The sequence below is a fragment of the Motacilla alba genome, chromosome 25, assembly GCF_015832195.1.
Source record: "Motacilla alba alba isolate MOTALB_02 chromosome 25, Motacilla_alba_V1.0_pri, whole genome shotgun sequence".
NCBI classification, from domain to species: domain Eukaryota; kingdom Metazoa; phylum Chordata; class Aves; order Passeriformes; family Motacillidae; genus Motacilla; species Motacilla alba.
This window is the reverse complement of record NC_052040.1, coordinates 1,724,882-1,742,261: the sequence shown is the minus strand read 5'-3', so window position 1 is coordinate 1,742,261 and position 17,380 is coordinate 1,724,882. Positions and strand designations below refer to the sequence as shown.

The 17,380-nt window shown below is 49.4% G+C and overlaps 1 protein-coding gene across 5 annotated transcripts in view; it reads left to right on the top strand.

Annotated features, from left to right (window-relative positions):
• LOC119711502 (GON-4-like protein) overlaps positions 1 to 17,380 on the top strand; it is a 37,383-nt gene that overhangs the window by 19,253 nt on the left and 750 nt on the right. For 2 of the 5 annotated variants that reach the window (XM_038161836.1, XM_038161834.1), the window contains exons 14-31: positions 30 to 228; positions 749 to 835; positions 1,692 to 1,860; positions 2,560 to 2,704; positions 2,830 to 2,980; positions 4,555 to 4,671; positions 5,154 to 6,839; positions 7,404 to 7,650; positions 8,530 to 8,711; positions 9,889 to 10,086; positions 10,630 to 10,773; positions 11,418 to 11,561; positions 11,796 to 11,915; positions 12,249 to 12,362; positions 13,984 to 14,191; positions 15,062 to 15,785; positions 16,159 to 16,261; positions 16,782 to 17,362. In XM_038161836.1, coding sequence (XP_038017764.1) covers positions 30 to 228; positions 749 to 835; positions 1,692 to 1,860; positions 2,560 to 2,704; positions 2,830 to 2,980; positions 4,555 to 4,671; positions 5,154 to 6,839; positions 7,404 to 7,650; positions 8,530 to 8,711; positions 9,889 to 10,086; positions 10,630 to 10,773; positions 11,418 to 11,561; positions 11,796 to 11,915; positions 12,249 to 12,362; positions 13,984 to 14,191; positions 15,062 to 15,785; positions 16,159 to 16,261; positions 16,782 to 16,931 — 4,888 coding nt within the window. In that variant the 3' untranslated portion in view covers positions 16,932 to 17,362. Of the gene's footprint in view, positions 1 to 29; positions 229 to 748; positions 836 to 1,691; positions 1,861 to 2,559; positions 2,705 to 2,829; positions 2,981 to 4,554; positions 4,672 to 5,153; positions 6,840 to 7,403; positions 7,651 to 8,529; positions 8,712 to 9,888; positions 10,087 to 10,629; positions 10,774 to 11,417; positions 11,562 to 11,795; positions 11,916 to 12,248; positions 12,363 to 13,983; positions 14,192 to 15,061; positions 15,786 to 16,158; positions 16,262 to 16,781; positions 17,363 to 17,380 lie in introns of those variants that run through there. The other 3 variants (XR_005259732.1, XR_005259733.1, XM_038161835.1) reach the window with 3 other exon arrangements.

Below are 17,380 nucleotides of genomic sequence, written 5' to 3'. Positions count from 1 at the left end.
TTGATGTATTACATTTTGGGTTCACACAGATTTGAGGAGCCTCTGGCCAATTTGCTGAACAAGCAGCACCAGACGGTGAAGGAGCAGCTGGAGCAGCTGAGAATGAAGAAGTCCTCAATCAAAGCACCCCAAGAGGCTGAAAAATCCAAATCCCAAAATGAGAAGCCCCTCCACAGCCTTGTTCTGGACAGTGCACAAAGGAAGAGGCTCCAGCAGCAAATGCAGCAGGTAATCAGTGCTTGTATTCTGTAAAAATCCTATTTTCACCAACTTTCTTACTAGGATATTATTCCTAGTAACAAAGGATAATATCCTTACAAGGATATTATTCTTGATCTAGTTTGAATTACTTTTTTTTTCCTCCTGCCACCACACAAAACCGTGTAGAAATTCAGAAGTGGGCAGTTCTGAGAGCTGAAATTGTTCTTGCTAAAGAAAAAATGATGTGTTTGTGTAGGAAAAAAAATAATTTCTGTGTTGGTCACGATGAGAATTTGGCACAAAAGCTAGGAAACTGCCCAAAGACTTCAACAGCTGATGTCTTCAAAATTGGTGTAATAAACTTTCTGCCAGTGGATCTTCAACTTTCCCCTCAGTTTTCTATTGCTTTTAAGATTTTTTTGTAGTCAGAGATTTTTGCTGTGCTCAGGAGATATTTCTCGTGCCTTTAGACTTGTGCTTTCCAGTTCCTTGGGTTTGTGATAAACTGAAAAAAAAACCTCCAATTTGTCTGATTTTATTCCTCAAGCACGTTCAGCTCCTGACTCAAATCCATCTCCTGGCAAGTTTCAACCCTGCTCTGAGTTCAGAGGCCAGCACCACCCAGATGTTTTTGGTAAGGAATGCCTGAAATCTGAGATCCATAAATTCAAAGCATTGCTGGTCCCTGGGCAAACTCAGAAAGATGAATTTATTTCTCATTTATTTCCTTAGAAAGATGAATTCTTTTATTTATCCCATTAAACTGAGAACTAAAGTTCTGGAAAGGGCCCTTAGTTCTCAGTTTAATGGGCTAAATATTGGAATGGGAAATGGGTTTGATGGGCTAAATATTGGAATGCAAAATGGGTTTGATGGGCTAAATATTGGAATGGAAAATGGGTTTAATGGGCTGAATATTGGAATGGAAAATGGGTTTAATGGGATGAATATTGGAATGGGAAATGGGTTTAATGGGATGAATATTGGAATGGGAAATGGGTTTAATGGGATGAATATTGGAATGGAAAATGGGTTTAATGGGATGAATATTGGAATGGAAAATGGGTTTAATGGGATGAATATTGGAATTCTGGAAAGGGTGGGAATCGAAAAAAGAAATAAAAGTCATGGAATGCCAGAATGGTTTGGGTGGGAAGGGACCTTAAAGCTCACTCAGTTCCACCTGAGTGGAACACCAGGGACACCTCCCACTGACCCAGGGCAAAATGGAAGAAAAGATGGAAAAGGAGGAGATAGAAGGAGAAAAGAATTTTACCTTTTGCTGATGTAAACTTAGGGGAGAAAACTAGGAAATCTGCAAGTCCTGGCCAGCCTGGTCAGGGATGGGGAATCCACAATTTTCTGAGCACCCTCCCAGCAAATCCTCTGTCCCTGGATTTGTGATGCCCCAAATGAGGATTTATAATCTGGTTTTTTGCACGATGTCTGTCTGTTCCCTCTCTGATGTGTTTCTGTGGCTGCCTTCGTAGAGCGAGCTCGGGAGCTTTGCCTGCAGCTCCACCCTGCACCAGGGGCCCCAGAACCCCAAATTCCAGACCATGTTCCAGCCCTGCAACTTGCAGGGGGCCCTGCAGCTCATTGAGGACTTCCACGCCCAGGTCCCAGTGGACTGGAGCCCTCGGAAGGCTGTGAAGAACGGTGAGTGAGGGGACAGGGGGGATTGTGCCCTTTTCTGGCCCAGAGATGGGGAATTGAGAGATGTTTTAAAAGACTTTTATTCTATTTTCAGTCTCGTATGAACGTGAGACAGTACAGATGTCATAACTCACACCATCACAATCAGAAGCTAATTATTTCCTAATTACAATATATTAAAAGTGTTTCTTGGCCTATCAGCTTTGACTTCAGCCACACCAATTTCCTACAAATCCATTTCCCACAGGGACAGGGTGGGGAAAGCATTAGCAGGGAGAGTTATTCCATATGTTAAGGGAAATTCCCAGTTGGACCCTCCTGGAGCAGCCCTGGGCTCTGGCTCCTTCCAGCCCTGGGATGGTGCAGCAGCCAGGGAGCAGCTCCAGGGCCCAGGGACCCTGGGCTCGTGTCCCCCCCCCGGGCTCGTGTCCCCTGGGCTGTGCCCCATGCTCTGGGGGCTCAGAGTGGCCACTTGATCTTTGCCTTGCTGCAGAGCAACAGAAAAGATGGAAGGAGAAAAGAATTTGACCTTTTGCTGATGTAAACTTAAAGGGAGAAACTAGGAAATCTGCACATTCTAAAAACAAGAAGAAAGTGTTTTTGCAGTGGAAGGAGTAAAAGAAGCAGGGTTTTCAAGAAGTGAGCTGTGAAAAATGTTTATTCACACACATGCCTGTCTGTTCCTGTTAATTCTCTTCCCAGCAAATGAATTCTCATGTTTGCCAAAGCAAGTGGCCTGGATTTTGGCAACCAGGAAAGTTTTTATGTACCCAGAGCTGCTGCCAATTTGTTCCTTGAGAGCAAACCCTCCCCGAGACAAGATTGTCTTCACCAAGGCAGAGGACAAGTAGGTGCTCCAGTTACTGTAGAAAATGGGTGGAAACTGGTTTGTTAAGGAGAGTTTCTGGGGTGCAATCCTTGGGGAGAGCTGAGAGGTTTCTCATCTCCTCCCCTCCCTCTTTCCCTGTCCAGCTTGTTGGCTTTAGGGCTGAAACATTTTGAAGGGACGGATTTTCCCAAGCCTTTGATCAGCAAATACCTCCTGCCCACCAAAACTGCCCATCAGCTGACAGTGAGGATCAAGAACCTCAACATGAACCGAGCCCCTGACAACATCATCAGGGTAAGGGGCACCTCCTGGGCTTTGTTCCAGCAGGGCACAGCTGCTCTGTGTTCCAAGGGCCTCTTTTTTAAGATAAAATGTCATCCTTTTGGTAGCAGTGAGGATTTAGCCTTTTATTGACCTTAGCCACTGGAGCTGGGAGGTGTTTAGATCCTGATTTGACTCTTTAGAGCCCTGATAGTCCTGGTAAAACTCAGTGATCCTGATTCAAAATTCATCCAAGGGAGCTTTTGAGCAGCAAAATTGAAACAAAGGTGCTGTTTGCAGCCAGCTGGGCAGTAATCCTGTCCCGTGAACTACTGGGAACAACACCTGCCTGAAGCAACACCACAGCTGCATGAAACAACACCACAGCTGCATGAAACAACACCACAGCTGCATGAAACACCACAGCTGCATGAAACACCACAGCTGCATGAAACAACACCACAGCACCTGCATGAAGCAACACCACACCTGCTTGAAACAACACCTGCCTAAAACAACACCTGCCTAAAACAACACCACAGCTGCATGAAACCACACCTGCCTGAAACAACACCACACCTGCATGAAACAACACCACAGCTGCATGAAACAACACCTGCATGAAACAACACCACAGCACCTGCATGAAATAACACCACCACACCTGCCTGAAACAACACCACAGCTGCATGAAACAACACCTGCATAAAGCAACACCTGCATAAAGCAACACAGCAGCTGCATGAAGCAACACCTGCACGAAACAACACGTGCCTAAAACAACACCACACCTGCCTAAAACAACACCACAGCTGCATGAAACAACACCTGCATGAAACAACACAACACCTGCATAAAACAACACAACACCTGCATAAAACAACACCACACCTGCATGAAACACCACCTGCATGAAACACCACCTGCATGAAACACCACCACACCTGCATAAAACAACACCTGCATGAAACAACACAGCAGCTGCATGAAGCAACACCTGCATAAAGCAACACCTGCATGAAACACCTGCATGAAACAACACCACAGCTGCATGAAACAACACAGCACCTGCCTGAAACACCACCACAGGTGCATGAAACACTACCACAGCTGCCTAAAACAGCACCACAGCTGCCTAAAACAGCACAGCACCTGCATGAAACAGCACAGCACCTGCATGAAACAACACAGCACCTGCATGAAACAACACCTGCATAAAGCAACACCACAGCTGCATAAAAAACAACACCACAGCTGCATGAAACAACACCTGCATGAAACACCACCACAGGTGCATGAAACACCACCTGCCTAAAACAACACCTGCCTAAAACAGCACAGCACCTGCATAAAACAGCACAGCACCTGCCTAAAACAGGACCTGCCTAAAACAAGGCATGCACAGCTGCCTGAAGCTCTGTGGGAGCAGCCAGCATGTCAGGGAGCCCCTGTTCTGCCTTGGTTATTGATTTTTAATGTCCCTGTGGGTAGAGCCTTATTAAAGAACTGCTTTATTGCCATGAACGCTTGGCCAGAGCCCAGTCCTCCGTCCCAGCAGGTGACCTGCCCACAGTCACCTCGCGTGGCCTTGTCTCCTGTCCCCACAGTACTACAGGAAGACAAAGCAGCTGCCTGTGCTGGTGAAGTGCTGTGAGGAAATCCAGCCCCACGAGTGGAAAGCTCCTGTGGAGAGGGAAGAGCATCGCCTGCCCTTCTGGTTAAAGGTATTTTCTGCTGCTCTGCGCCCAGGCCCGCGGGGGAGTTGTTGTTTGGTTCATTTTTTGGTGGCTTTTGTTTGGTTTTTGTGTGGGTTTTCTTTGTGGGATTTTTCTTGGAGGCGCAGAGACCATGCCTGTGAGTCAGGCAGTCAGGGAGGGCTGTGCCCAAGGGCCTCAAATGCCATAAAATCCAATTCTCTTGATCACCCCCTGTTACACAGGGAAGTTTCCTTCCCACAGAATCTTGTGTTTACTAAAGCAACCTTTATAAAGCAAAAAAACGTAGGTTTTTCTCAGGATCTCAGAGTCTCCTAAAGGCTTTTCAGTGCAACTCATGAATTTTAAGTACTATTAGGTACCGTGCAATAGTATAAAGGAAATAAAACCTGCTTGTAGAAGGTCTGTTGCCTTCTGTGCTGCTGTGTGAAGGCAGGAATACAGGAATAGCCCATAAATAATAAATTCCAATGAATTCTTGCTCCCTTCAGGCAAGCTTGCCCTCCATCCAGGAAGAGCTGAAGCAGCTGGCTGAAGATGCCAAGGAGTCACCAGCCTCACCCGATGGAGAATCTGCCCTTTCGGGGACAGAAAAGGAAACTTCAGACAGGGGATGTGATGACAAATACCCTCTGCTGATGCCCAAGGGGCTCGTGCTGACCCTGAAGCCTTTGGGCAACCGCTTCTCCAGGAGGCCCTGGAGGAGGCAGAGGTCTTCAAGTCTGAAGCCTGTCCTGATCCGTCCCAATCCCTGTCTGCAGCCCAGCTCCAGCCCCCTCAGTGTCCAGAAAGCTCAGAAGTCGGCCCAGTCAGAGGCTCCCCCCAGCAAGCTCCGGGGCCGGGTCCCTCGGCCCATCCAGCCGGCGCCGCCGCCCCTGAACGTTCCGGCGGTGCTGGGAGCTGGGGATGGCCTGGAATTCCAGAATGTTCTTTCCGCCGCCCAGCCAAACTCCAGACAAGCCTTCCCAGCTGCTGTACCCCCAGCTCTGGTGTCCTCGGAAGCGGGGGCGTTCCAGCCCAAGCTGGTGCTGCCGGCCTCGGCCGGGATGAAGGCGCGCAAGCCTTGCGTGCGTAAGGGCCACCAGAGGAAGAAAGGGACGAGATCTGCCCCGCCGATCAAACCCTCCCCTCTGATCCAGCCCTCCCCCGTCATCCTGACCGTCCCTGCCACCACTGTGAAGGTGCTGAACATCGGCAGTGGCTGCAACATGCTCCAGCCCCTGAACACGGCAGTGGGCCGAGGCGCTCAGGCCATTCCCGTCACAACCCTGCTGGTGAATCCCTCCACCTTCCCCTGCCCCTTAAATCAGCCCCTGGTGACCTCTTCCATCCCGTCCCTGATTGTCTCTCCCAGCCCTGTTGGTCTGTCTGCTCCTGCTGTGGCTGAAGGGGAGGAGCAGCTGACCCTGGTCCCTGCTCCAGCTGCTTTTCCTAAGGTGGAGCCCAAGGTGGAGCCCCCAGAGCTCTTTGTCCCCTGCTCCACCCTGTCCCCAAAGGAGGAGTGTGGCACAAACCCTGCCCGTGGGGACACGCAGGACAAGGGGAGCAAGGGTGACTGCTGCAGCTGGGCGGTGGGAGAGGGAGATGGGAACACATCAGAGCCTTTGCCTGTGGTGGAGCTTTTGCCTCACTTGGAAGATCCCGATGAATCCGTGGAAATCAAGTCTGAAGATTTGAGTGATGCTCCCAAAGAAGCAAACCTGGCGCAGAAAAGGGATCTTTTATGTGCTGAGAGGAAGGAGGAGTTCATGCTGGGCCTTGGCCAGGAGCTGAACATGGAGGCTGCCTGTTCCTGTGGGGACGACCCCAAGAAGGAGCACGGTCCCTGTGAGGAGAAGGGAGAGGAGGAACGCCGGGCTGTGCCCTCCCCGCCCCGGGGGGAGCAGCAGGGGGAGCCTGGGGGGGCTGCTGGGCCACCAGGCACCAGCGACTCCCCAAAGAACCTCCCTTACCCAGCCGAGAGGGAGGCAGAGTTCAGCAGCCCCCCGGGAAGGCCAGAGGACTCATCCAGCATTGATGGGCAGTCCGTGGGGACACCGGCCGGCCCCGAGGCTGCAGGAGACAGGGAAGGGCAAGAAGAAGAGGAAGAAGATGATTTTGATGATTTTACACAAGATGAGGATGAGGAAATGTCATCAGCCTCAGAAGAGTCGATTCTGTCAGTGCCAGAGCTGCAGGTAAAGATAAAACTTGGAAAGCCTTAAAAAGGGGCAGCTGTGGATGTCCCAAACACCCTGTGGAGTCAGGATCCCCCTGGGGATCCCCCTGGAGGGTGGGCTGATAACTCCCTAACAGCCTGGCATTGTGCTGGTCACAGAGCATTTGGACACCATGTTTTCCTGGGCACATTTTAAGCCCAGACTACAGGAATATATTGCAAATATGCAGATTTAAACTGCTGAGCTGCAAGGACTCCTCAGCGAGGCTGCTCTCTAAGAAGTTCTTCAAGTAAAAATTACTTTCCAGGCCACAATTCCAGCAAGCCTGTAAGAGCTGAGATGATCATTAAGTAATCATTAATGAATCCCTTCTTAATTAAAGCTTCATTTGCTGAATGGCAGATGCTGAAATTGAATGTTACAATTTTAGGCAGCTCTGGAGGGGTTTGAGAGCAGAATCCTTTAGCTGGGCAGGTGCTGATCTGTGAAATTGGCTGTTGGTGCAGTGAGGAAGCTGCTGAATGATATGAAACCAAACAAGAAAATAAAACAATGGGATTTTTTTTTTTTGTTATTTCTAAGGAGACAATGGAAAAACTGACTTGGCTTGCAACGGAGAGACGTTTAAGCCAAGAAGGAGATTCTGAAGAAGAGAATTCTCAGGAAGAGAACTCTGAGCCTGAGGAGGAGGAGGAGGAGGAAGGGGAAGGAATAGAGAGCTTACAGAAAGATGATGAAATAACTGGAGATACATCAGAGGAGCCTAAATCTGCCTTCACCATGGCCAAGGCAGCTTCCCCACAGGTGGAAGCCCACAGGATGCCAGCAGGTGAGTTTTTGGGTTTTTTTGCACAGCAGGTGAGTTTTTGGGGTTTTTTGCACAGCAGGCAAGTTCTTTGAGGTTTTTTTTGGACACAGGGAGTGGGGAAGTAGAGCTGCTCTCTGCAGGGAAAACAAAACACTTGGGGATCCTGTCTGGGTTTAATTCCCTGGATGTTTCTTAGCCAAGTGATGTTTTCCAGCTGGAAATACAATTTTAGGACCCAGTCACAGCTCTCTTGCATGTCTGCAGACAGATTTATGGTTTGTGTCAGCTAATTCCTGATCATTTTAGAAGAACAACATTAAATGGTCAGATCTTTGCTAAATTGAATTTTGTCTGAAAAATCCAGCAAGTGCCAAATGAGCTTGAGCAGTGAATTTTGAGGAGGGGCTCTCAGCCCATTAGATCCACAGATTCCTAAACCTAAAGCCACAAAATCTGGATCTAACTCCTCTTAGTTCCCTGTTGTGTGACAGCAGGTGTTTATCTATATTTTTAACTGTTATATAAATAATTTCTACAATTTGCAGGGTTAACAGCCAGCTCTGGGGCTTGTGCTGTGTCTCTGTTCCCCTCGTGGTTGTTCTGCCATGGTGTGCTGGATTTTTTTAGTTCCAGAAAAAGCTGGGATGAACCCGTGGCTGTATGCAGAGATTTTCCCAGTCAGATGCTGTAGAAACAAGCAACAAAATGAGGATTTTGGCCAGCTTGACTCGTGGGAAGTGTACTTCACCACCACTTCCAGGGAGAACAGATAGGAACTCATCACTTGGAATTTTGCAACGTGTATATTTTGCATGTATCTTGCAACAATTTCTGTTGGATTATTGCCCTGGCAGAGCCATGGGGTGCCTCAGCCACCAGTGACCTGGTGTTTCTCCACAGGAGAGAACCTGAAAGCCCCCGGGAAGAGCAGGAGCTCCCACAGGACCAGGAACAAGAGGGGCAGAGCTCGTGGCAGCAAGGACACCTCCAAGCTGCTCCTGCTCTACGACGAGGACATCCTGGAGAGGGATCCCCTGAGGGAGCAGAAGGACCTGGCCTTTGCCCAGGCCTACCTGACCAGGGTAAGGCAGCCCAGGAACATCAGAAATTTGGGCTTTTCTGGCACAGAACTGCTGGGTCTTGCTGGGGTGGAGTTATTTATTCCTACCTACATGTGCTGCTTCACTTCCAAAGTGTCCCTTTCTTGAGCTGAGGAGGAGAGCAGCTCCTCCTCTTCCTCAGGCTCAGAGTTCTCTTCCTGGGAATTCTCTTCTTGGCTTAAACGTCTCTCTGTTGCAAGCCAAGTCAGTTTTTCCATTGTCTCCTTAGAAATAACAAAAAAACCCCGTTGTTTTATTTTCTTGTTTGGTTTCGTATCATTCAGCAGCTTCCTCACTGCACCAACAGCCAATTTCACAGATCAGCACCTGCCCAGCTAAAGGATTCTGCTCAGGAACAGAACTCAAACCCCTCCAGAGCTGCCTAAAACTGTACCCTGCAAAATTCCATTTCAGCAGATCCCTGCTGATTTCCTCCTTTTGCTCTTCCTAAGAGGGGGAGCTGGAAGTGAAGGACTCAGGGGCTGGGGGTGCTCAGCTGCTGCTCTCAGTCCCCAGCAGCAGAGCCTTCTGAATTTCTGACCTTCCCAGTCTGCACTGGGATGCCTCCTCTGCTGAGCAGCTTTGCTTTTCCTTTAGGAATTTCTGACCTTCCCAGTCTGCCCTGGGGTGCCTCCTCTGCTGAGCAGCTTTGCTTTTCCTTTAGGAATTTCTGACCCTCCCAGTGTGCACTGGGGTGCCTCCTCTGCTGAGCAGCTTTGCTTTTCCTTTAGGAATTTCTGGCCTTCCCAGTCTGCCCTGGGGTGCCTCCTCTGCTGAGCAGCTTTGCTTTTCCTTTAGGAATTTCTGGCCTTCCCAGTCTGCCCTGGGATGTCTCCTCTGCTGAGCAGCTTTGTTTTTCCTTTAGGGAGACACTTGGTTGCTTCAACAAAATGGCAAGTCCTGTGTAAATTCTGAGTGGAGGAGATCAAAGATTACTAGATTAAAAGAATTTAGGGAGAAATTCCTCCCTGGGAGGGTGGTGAGACCCTGGCACAGGGTGCCCAAGGCCAGGATGGACAGAGCTTGGAGCAACCTGGGATGCTGGAAGGTGCCCACAACAAGGGCTTGGAATGATTTTTAAGATCCCTCCCAACACGAGATGCTCTGTGACGAGCTTGTTTCTCCTCCTGGATGTCACCAAGCCCTGTTGTCCCCCCAGGTCCGTGAGACCCTGCAGCACATCCCAGGAAAATACGAAGATTTCCTGCGCGTCATCTACGAGTTCGAGATCAGCACGGACAAACGGACGGCCGTGGATCTCTATTCCACCCTGCAGAAGCTGCTGCACGACTGGCCACAGCTGCTCACAGATTTTGCTGCCTTTCTTCTACCCGAGCAAGCTTTGGAGTGTGGGCTGGTAGGTAGAGTGAGAGGAGGAGGTCAGATTTTAAGTGACATAAAAGCTCATGGGAGTGGAAGGATGAAGAGCTCTTCCCAGGGCAAGAAAAGCAGCAAAATTGCCAATTTTTGCCTTGCTACAAATTTGCCTTGCCACTTTTATTATCAGAATTGGGAAGTTTGGTGTTCTTTGTAAATCTCCTGCTCAGTGTGGCTGTGGAGGATCAGCCTTTCCCACTTGCCTGCAGAGACAACGTGCAGACACAGCCAGCAGTGGTTCCCCTGTCTCCAGATCTGCCTTCCACTTTGCAGGGTGGAGGTTTCACCTCTTCCATTCTTCCTGAATTTCCCTGTTTCATGTGCAAAGCCAAACTTTGTAACTCAAGGAAGTGTTGATTGTACAAAGTGGTGTTTCTCTGCCCCTTCCCAGTTTTGTGAAGGGCATCAATCCAATGGAAAACAAAGCCCAGGACAGGAATTTTGTTTTGTTTTATTTTAAGTCAATTCCAGATGTTGGGAATATGTGCTTGAACACGAGGGTGAATCTTTTTCTTTTGGCCAGTTTGAGGAGCAGCAAGCCTTTGAGAAGAGCAGGAAGTTCCTCAGGCAGCTGGAGATCTGCTTTGCTGAAAATCCTGCTCACCACCAGAAGATCATCAAGGTCCTGCAGAGCTGTGCAGACTGTCTGCCCCAGGAGATTGCAGAGGTAAGCAGGGAGCCCTTTTCTCCCAGGCAGCCTCATTCCCTGGCCCTGTCCTCTGGAGACCACGGGACTTGGCCCAGCACATTCCCCCTTTTGGGCTCACAGCTCAAATCCGTGGATTGGTGATCACAGAATGGTTTGGGTTGGGAAGGACCTTAAAGCCCATCTCGTTCCACCCCCTGCCACGGCCGGGACACTTCCCACCAGGCCAGCTTTCTCCAGTTCCATCCAGCCTGGCCTTGGATTCAAGGGCGGTTGGAGAGGCTGCACAGTCTGGGTGTCTCCTCTCTGCCACCTCCACCTTGCCTCTAGCACCTTGCAGTCGAGAATTTGTGTCATCTGCAGAGTCTGCCAGGAGTTCTGGAGGGATATTTCCAGGCTCATTTGACTTCATTTCCAGGCTCATTTGACTTCATTTCCAGGCTCATTTGACTTCATTTCCAGGCTCATTTGACTTCATTTCCAGGCTCATTTGATAGCTGGGTGGGGGATGATCCCAGAACACCCAGGAAGTTGTTCCCGTGCAAGCGCCACCTTGCACGCTGGAGCTGTGACCAGCCCTGCTGCTCCCCTTGCTCTGAGAACCTTCAGAGGACAAGGAGATGAGGTGGGATGGGACTCATTCTTTCTGGATTCTTCCCTTCCAGCTGAAGACCCAGATGTGGCAGCTGTTGAAGGGCCATGACCACCTGCAGGATGAGTTCTCGGTTTTCTTTGATCACCTTCGGCCCTCGGCCAGCCGCATGGGAGACTTTGAGGAGATCAACTGGACAGAAGAGAAGGAATACGAGGTGCAGCAACCTCCTCCCTAAACCCAGAAATGATAAAAGCAGAGATAAGAATCATATTTGAGCTGGAAGAACTCAATTAGAGGGTTCTCAATTAGAAGCAGAGGGTTGGGAGAGCTGCTGGTGGACTGAAGCAAACCCTTCGAATTTTTGAACAGCATTTTTGTTTTCTGGGGTGGGGGGGAAACAAAATTTGGGTCATCTGAGAGCAGCTGTTGTGTGTTTGTTCTGCTGCAGTTTGATGGGTTTGAAGAGGTGTCTCTGCCAGATGTAGAAGAGGAGGATGAACCACCCAAAATTCATGGAGCCACCAGAAACAAGAAGAGGAAGGAGATTGGAGGCCAGCACCACGACAAGGTGGGCCTGGGGCATCTCCCTGGAATTTCTCATCTGTGAGCAAATTAAATTGGGATTGAATTGGGATTGAATTGGGGATGGGGAATCTCCCTGCTGTTTCTTATCTGTGAGCAAATTAAATTGGGATTGAATTGTGTTATTGAGGATGTGGCAACAACCTGGCAGAGGTGGAAGAAGGGGGATGGGATGGGGATGTTTCTGTTGAGCTTTGCTTGCCAGCAGCACTTCAGTTCCCTGCGGGTGTTGCAGCCCCCGTGTCTTCCTTGTTCCTTGTCTGTCTGTCAGCTGGGGTTCTGTCTGTCAGCTGGAGCGTGTCTGTCTGTCTGCCTGCAGGAGGTGGAGTGGGTGGACGGGCTGAAGGAATGTTCCTGTTCCTGCCACGAAGGGAGCAGCGACCTGAAGCTCAAGAAGAGCAAGAGGAGGAGCTGCAGCCATTGTGGCAGCAAGGTCAGTGAGAGGCTCAGGGAGGGGAGTCCTGGAGATCCTGGAGTCCCCCAAACCCTGGGCTGAGGAGGGGAATCCATCCAGAGGTGAGGAGGGGAATCCATCCAGAGCTGAGGGAAGTCCTGGTGATCCTGGAGTCTCCCAAACCCTGGGCTGAGGAGGGGAATCCATCCAGAGGTGAGGAGGGGAATCCATCCAGAGGTGAGGAAGGGAATCTGTCCAGAGGTGAGAGGAGTCCTGGTGAGCCTCCTGCTGATCCTCAGCCTCCCAAACCCTGGGCTGAGGAGGGGAATCCATCCAGAGGTGAGGAGGGGAATCCATCCAGAGGTGAGGAGGGGAATCCATCCAGAGGTGCCTCCCTGCCTGGAGCTCTGCCTGCTCACACCTGCCCTTCTCCCATCTCTCTCCTCCTCACTTTCTGCTGCCCCTCCTTGCTCTGCTGAATGAGGTCAGTTTTGGTGATGTTCTTGCTTGAGAAAAAGTTTTTTGAGTGGAGGATGCTGGCATGGCCACTGTGGTGAAACATCCATTTCTGATGATGATGATGATAATGATAATAGTTGTCATTGTCATCGAAAATTAAGAAATTAATAAGAATAAAATAACAATATCAATAATAATGGCATTAATAACAATTATATTGATGATAATGATAATAATAAGAATAAAACAACAATAGTAATGGATTATGATGATGATGATAACGATGATGATATGATGATGAGATGATATGATGAGATGATGATGAGATGATGATGAGATGATGATGATGATGAGATGATGTGATGATGATGATGATGAGATGATGATGATGATGATGTGATGATGATGATGATGTGATGATGATGAGATGATGATATGATGATGAGATGATGATGATGATGAGATGATGATGAGATGATGATGAGATGATGATGAGATGATGATGATGATGATGAGATGATGATGATGATGAGATGATGATGATGATGAGATGATGATGAGATGATGATGAGATGATGATGATGATGAGATGATGATGATGATGAGATGATGATGATGATGAGATGATGATGAGATGATGATGATGATGAGATAATGATGAGATGATGATGATGATGATGAGATGATGATGAGATGATGATGATGATGAGATAATGATGAGATGATGATGATGATGATGAGATGATGATGATGATGAGATGATGATGATGATGTGATGATGATGATGATGTGATGATGATGTGATGATGATGATGATGTGATGATGATGATGAGATGATGATGAGATGATGATGATGAGATGATGATGATGAGATGATGATGATGATGTGATGATGATGATGATGTGATGATGATGTGATGATGATGATGAGGTGATGATGATGATGAGATGATGATGAGATGATGATGATGAGATGATGATGATGAGATGATGATGATGAGATGATGATGATGAGATGATGATGATGAGATGATGATGATGTGATGATGATGATGTGATGATGATGATGAGATGATGATGCAAACATGATGCCAGAGGGAAGCCCTTGGCAGGGCCAGGAGTAGCTGGGAAGCAGAGCCTGAGCTGTGCCTGGGATGGACAGAGCACACGTGTGAGATTGTGCCCGTGGTTGGTTTGCAGGTGTGTGAAAGCAAATTTTACAAAAACAAAGATTCTCAAGAGCTGCCTGCCAGCCTTGCTCAGAGAGAGTCAAGTCCCCAGCCAGAAGGGAGGGAGCCTGGAATGTCCAAGGAACCTGGAGAAGAGATCCTGGAGAGCAGAGACGAGGCAGAGGACGTGCAGGGCAGAGCAAAGCCTGCCTCTAGGAAGGTGGACTCTGTGTCTCCAGGTGTGTGCAACTTCTCTCTTCTACAGACACGTGTGGAATCCTCTCCACACAAATGAGGAGAGGTTCAGGCACTTCTATTTATTTATATTTATATATATTTAAATATATATATTTTAAATGCACATTTATTGAGTATAATGAAAACTTTAATTGTTGTCTTTTCACTTTTTTTTTCTCTTGTTCCTCCACTCTGGATGCTCTAAACCTTTCCCTTCAACAAAACCTTTCCTGCCTGGAGAATATTTTGCCCTTTCACAGTGATGGCTCCATGTGAGCTTCTCTTGCCAGAATGCTGCTCCAGTCCCCAGTCCATGGCACTGGTTCTTCCCCAGTTTCCATTCTGGCACAGCATTTCAGAACCCCCATCTCTCTAATCTCTAAACAATCTCTGTGCTGCTTGTTTTCCCTCCAGTCTGGTCCAGACAAGGAGAAGCACAATTCTGGCTGGATAAAAACCTGAGGGAGATCTCTTCCTCCTCCCTGGAGCCCGGGCTCAGCTCCTGCTGCTGCTGGGGGCAGCACACAGTTAAATACAGGAGCTGGAATGTGGTTTCATGCCTGGCTTTGTAACTTTGCCAAGAGCAGCAGTGGCTGTCCCACTGGAGAGTTTTGCTCTGGGCAATGCACTTTGTAAATCTCCATCACTTCACCCAGCAGTTGGTTGTAGCAGCCCACAGGGGTGAAGAAAATTGGCTGCAGATTGTCTGCTCTGAGGTGGGTAAAAGGCAGGTGGAGCCACCAAGCTGCTCCCAGACTGTTCTCGTGAGCAGCATTAGGCTCTGTAAACAAAAATATCTTTAAAAGGCAGGGAGTGAAGCCTCCAGGGGTTTTTTTCCTTACAGCTTCTCTGACCTTGTTTGGGTTTCTCAGCAGGATCTCAGCTGGAAGGAAGGGTGGCCTCCAGCAGAGCTGCACCTTGTGAAAAGCCTGCCCCTGCTGATGCCCGGGTTCCAGAAGGTTCCGGTGCAGGTGTGGACACTGCCAAGGACAGGGACTCTGCTGCCAGTGGCCCCAGATGGGCACAGCTACAAAAAGCTGCTCTGAAACTACCTCAAGAAACCAAAGACTGCCCTTGCCCTGAGGGACTGGAGCGGCCCGGGGGGGCTGCAGAGGCTGCCCCGGGGCCGAGCAGGGACCTGCTGCTCTCTGCTGCAGCAGAAGGGTCCCCAGGACCTCACCCCTGCTGTGGACAGAGCCCCTGTCAGCCTGAGGGCCTTCATTCTGCTGCAGAGCAGCCCAGGGGCTCTGCTCCTGCTCCAGAAGGTGGCAGAGAACTCGAGGGAGCGCCTTTGGCCCTGGAAGGAGGAGCTGAAGCAAAGCAGGGCTGGAGCACGAGGAGCAGCCGAGCAGCAGAGGGTGGGAGCTGCAGCCTGGAGACACAGGACAGAGGCTGCACTGGAGATGCCCCTGAGGGCAGGCCAGGGGCAAATGCAAGCAGCAGCTTCGTGGTGCAGCAGCACCCTGAGCAGCAGGAGCCCAGAGCAGGGCACAGGGAGGAGGAGCAGCAGCAGCAGCAGCGAGTGACAGAGGCCACCGTGTGTGCCAAGAACAGCAAAGTCAGCTCCACTGGCGAGAAGGTTGTGCTCTGGACCAGGTACTTCTGCCCAACCTCCTCTTTCTGTGTCCACTGCGTGGCTCCAGCTCTTACTGGGTCATTTCTTTCCATTTTGTGTCCCTGTTTGCTGACCCTTCCCTTTGGACGTTGCTCAGTCCATCAGTTTGGCCCCATGAGCTGCTCCTGGCAGGGCCCTTACTGGGAAAAAAAAACAACCTTAAAATCTTCTCCAAAGGTTCCTTAAAACCTCTCTTAAAACCTCCTTCAAAAAACTTAAAGGAGCTCTGCTTAGAGAAGGGTCCTGGGGTTGGGGGTGGCAGGAGGAGCCTTGCTCGGGGATTGGGAACAGGGCTGGGGGTGTTTGAGTCTCGTGCTGGTTTTGGGCTGTTTTCACAGGGGCTTTGTTCTGCAGGGAGGCTGACAGAGTCATCCTCACCACCTGCCAGGAGAAGGGAGCCCACCTGGACACCTTCCACGCCATCTCCCAGAAACTGGGCAACAAAACAGCCAGCGAGGTGAGGGGTGCTGTGGGAGAGGGGCTGGGAAGGTGGGGGTGCTGTCCTATCAGTCTTCCAAACTTCATTTTGATGAAAAAATCATCTCGGTTGCAAATAAAAAAAGAATCCAAACCAAACCAAACTCTGTTCTGTTTTAGTGGTGCCAAAAATCCCGTGGGCCCTGGTCCCTCTGGCAGGGTTACCACTGCCACCTGAGCTGCACATTTGGCACTGGGGTTCTTTCAGGGGCTGCTGCTCAGGTCTTCAGCCTCGTTCTTCTGTACAAAGGATCTGCTTTTGTCTCTGGATCCTCCCAAACTGCCAGATTGGACCTGGAGAATGTAACTGTTCTTCCAGAGAAAACAGCCAGGGCTCTTCCATTTCTCCTCCTTTCTGCCTCAATCTTGTATGAAGTGCCTCTGTGCTATTGATTGATTTTTTTTGGTGTCACAGAACACCCTGAGCTTGGGAATATGAAATTCCAGTTCCATGCCAGCTCTCAGGTCCCTTGTCACCCTGGCTTTCCCTTGTTCTCCAGGTGTCCCACAGGTTCAGGGAGCTGATGAGGCTGTTCCACACGTCCTGTGATGGGAGCTCTGAGGATGAGGAGGATGCCACCAGCACCAGCAACACAGACCAGCTGTCAGATAAAGATCTTCTGCTTTCTGAGGAAGAACCTGATGACTGAGGTGATCAACCACAGGCTGCACCAGAAGAGGGTTTTGTCTTTTTTGCCAGTTTGCTGCTAGACAGGTGCTGTGGAAAAATGTTTGCACAGGTACTTGAGACAGCACTTTCTTTTTTTTTTTTTTGTTCAATTTCCAGCCTGTTGGAAATTTCCAATTTTTCCACAGGCAGGAAGTAAAAAGAGAACATTCTCTAGAACTCCCCTGGGGAGCTTCAGCAGTGGAATAACAGAACTTGTGGACACTGACCTGGCCTTGAGGTGAAGGTTGGGCCCAGCAGCCTCTGACCAGGACCTGTAGATATTGTACCCTGAAACGTCAGTTTTCATGTGGAACAAACACATGGCTTTTTCTAAGTTCTCCCCTTGTGCTAATTGTATGTGAGATAGTTCCAGTCTGAATTTTCTATTTATTGTGGGGGTTTATTTGAACGGGCAGAGCAAATCCACTT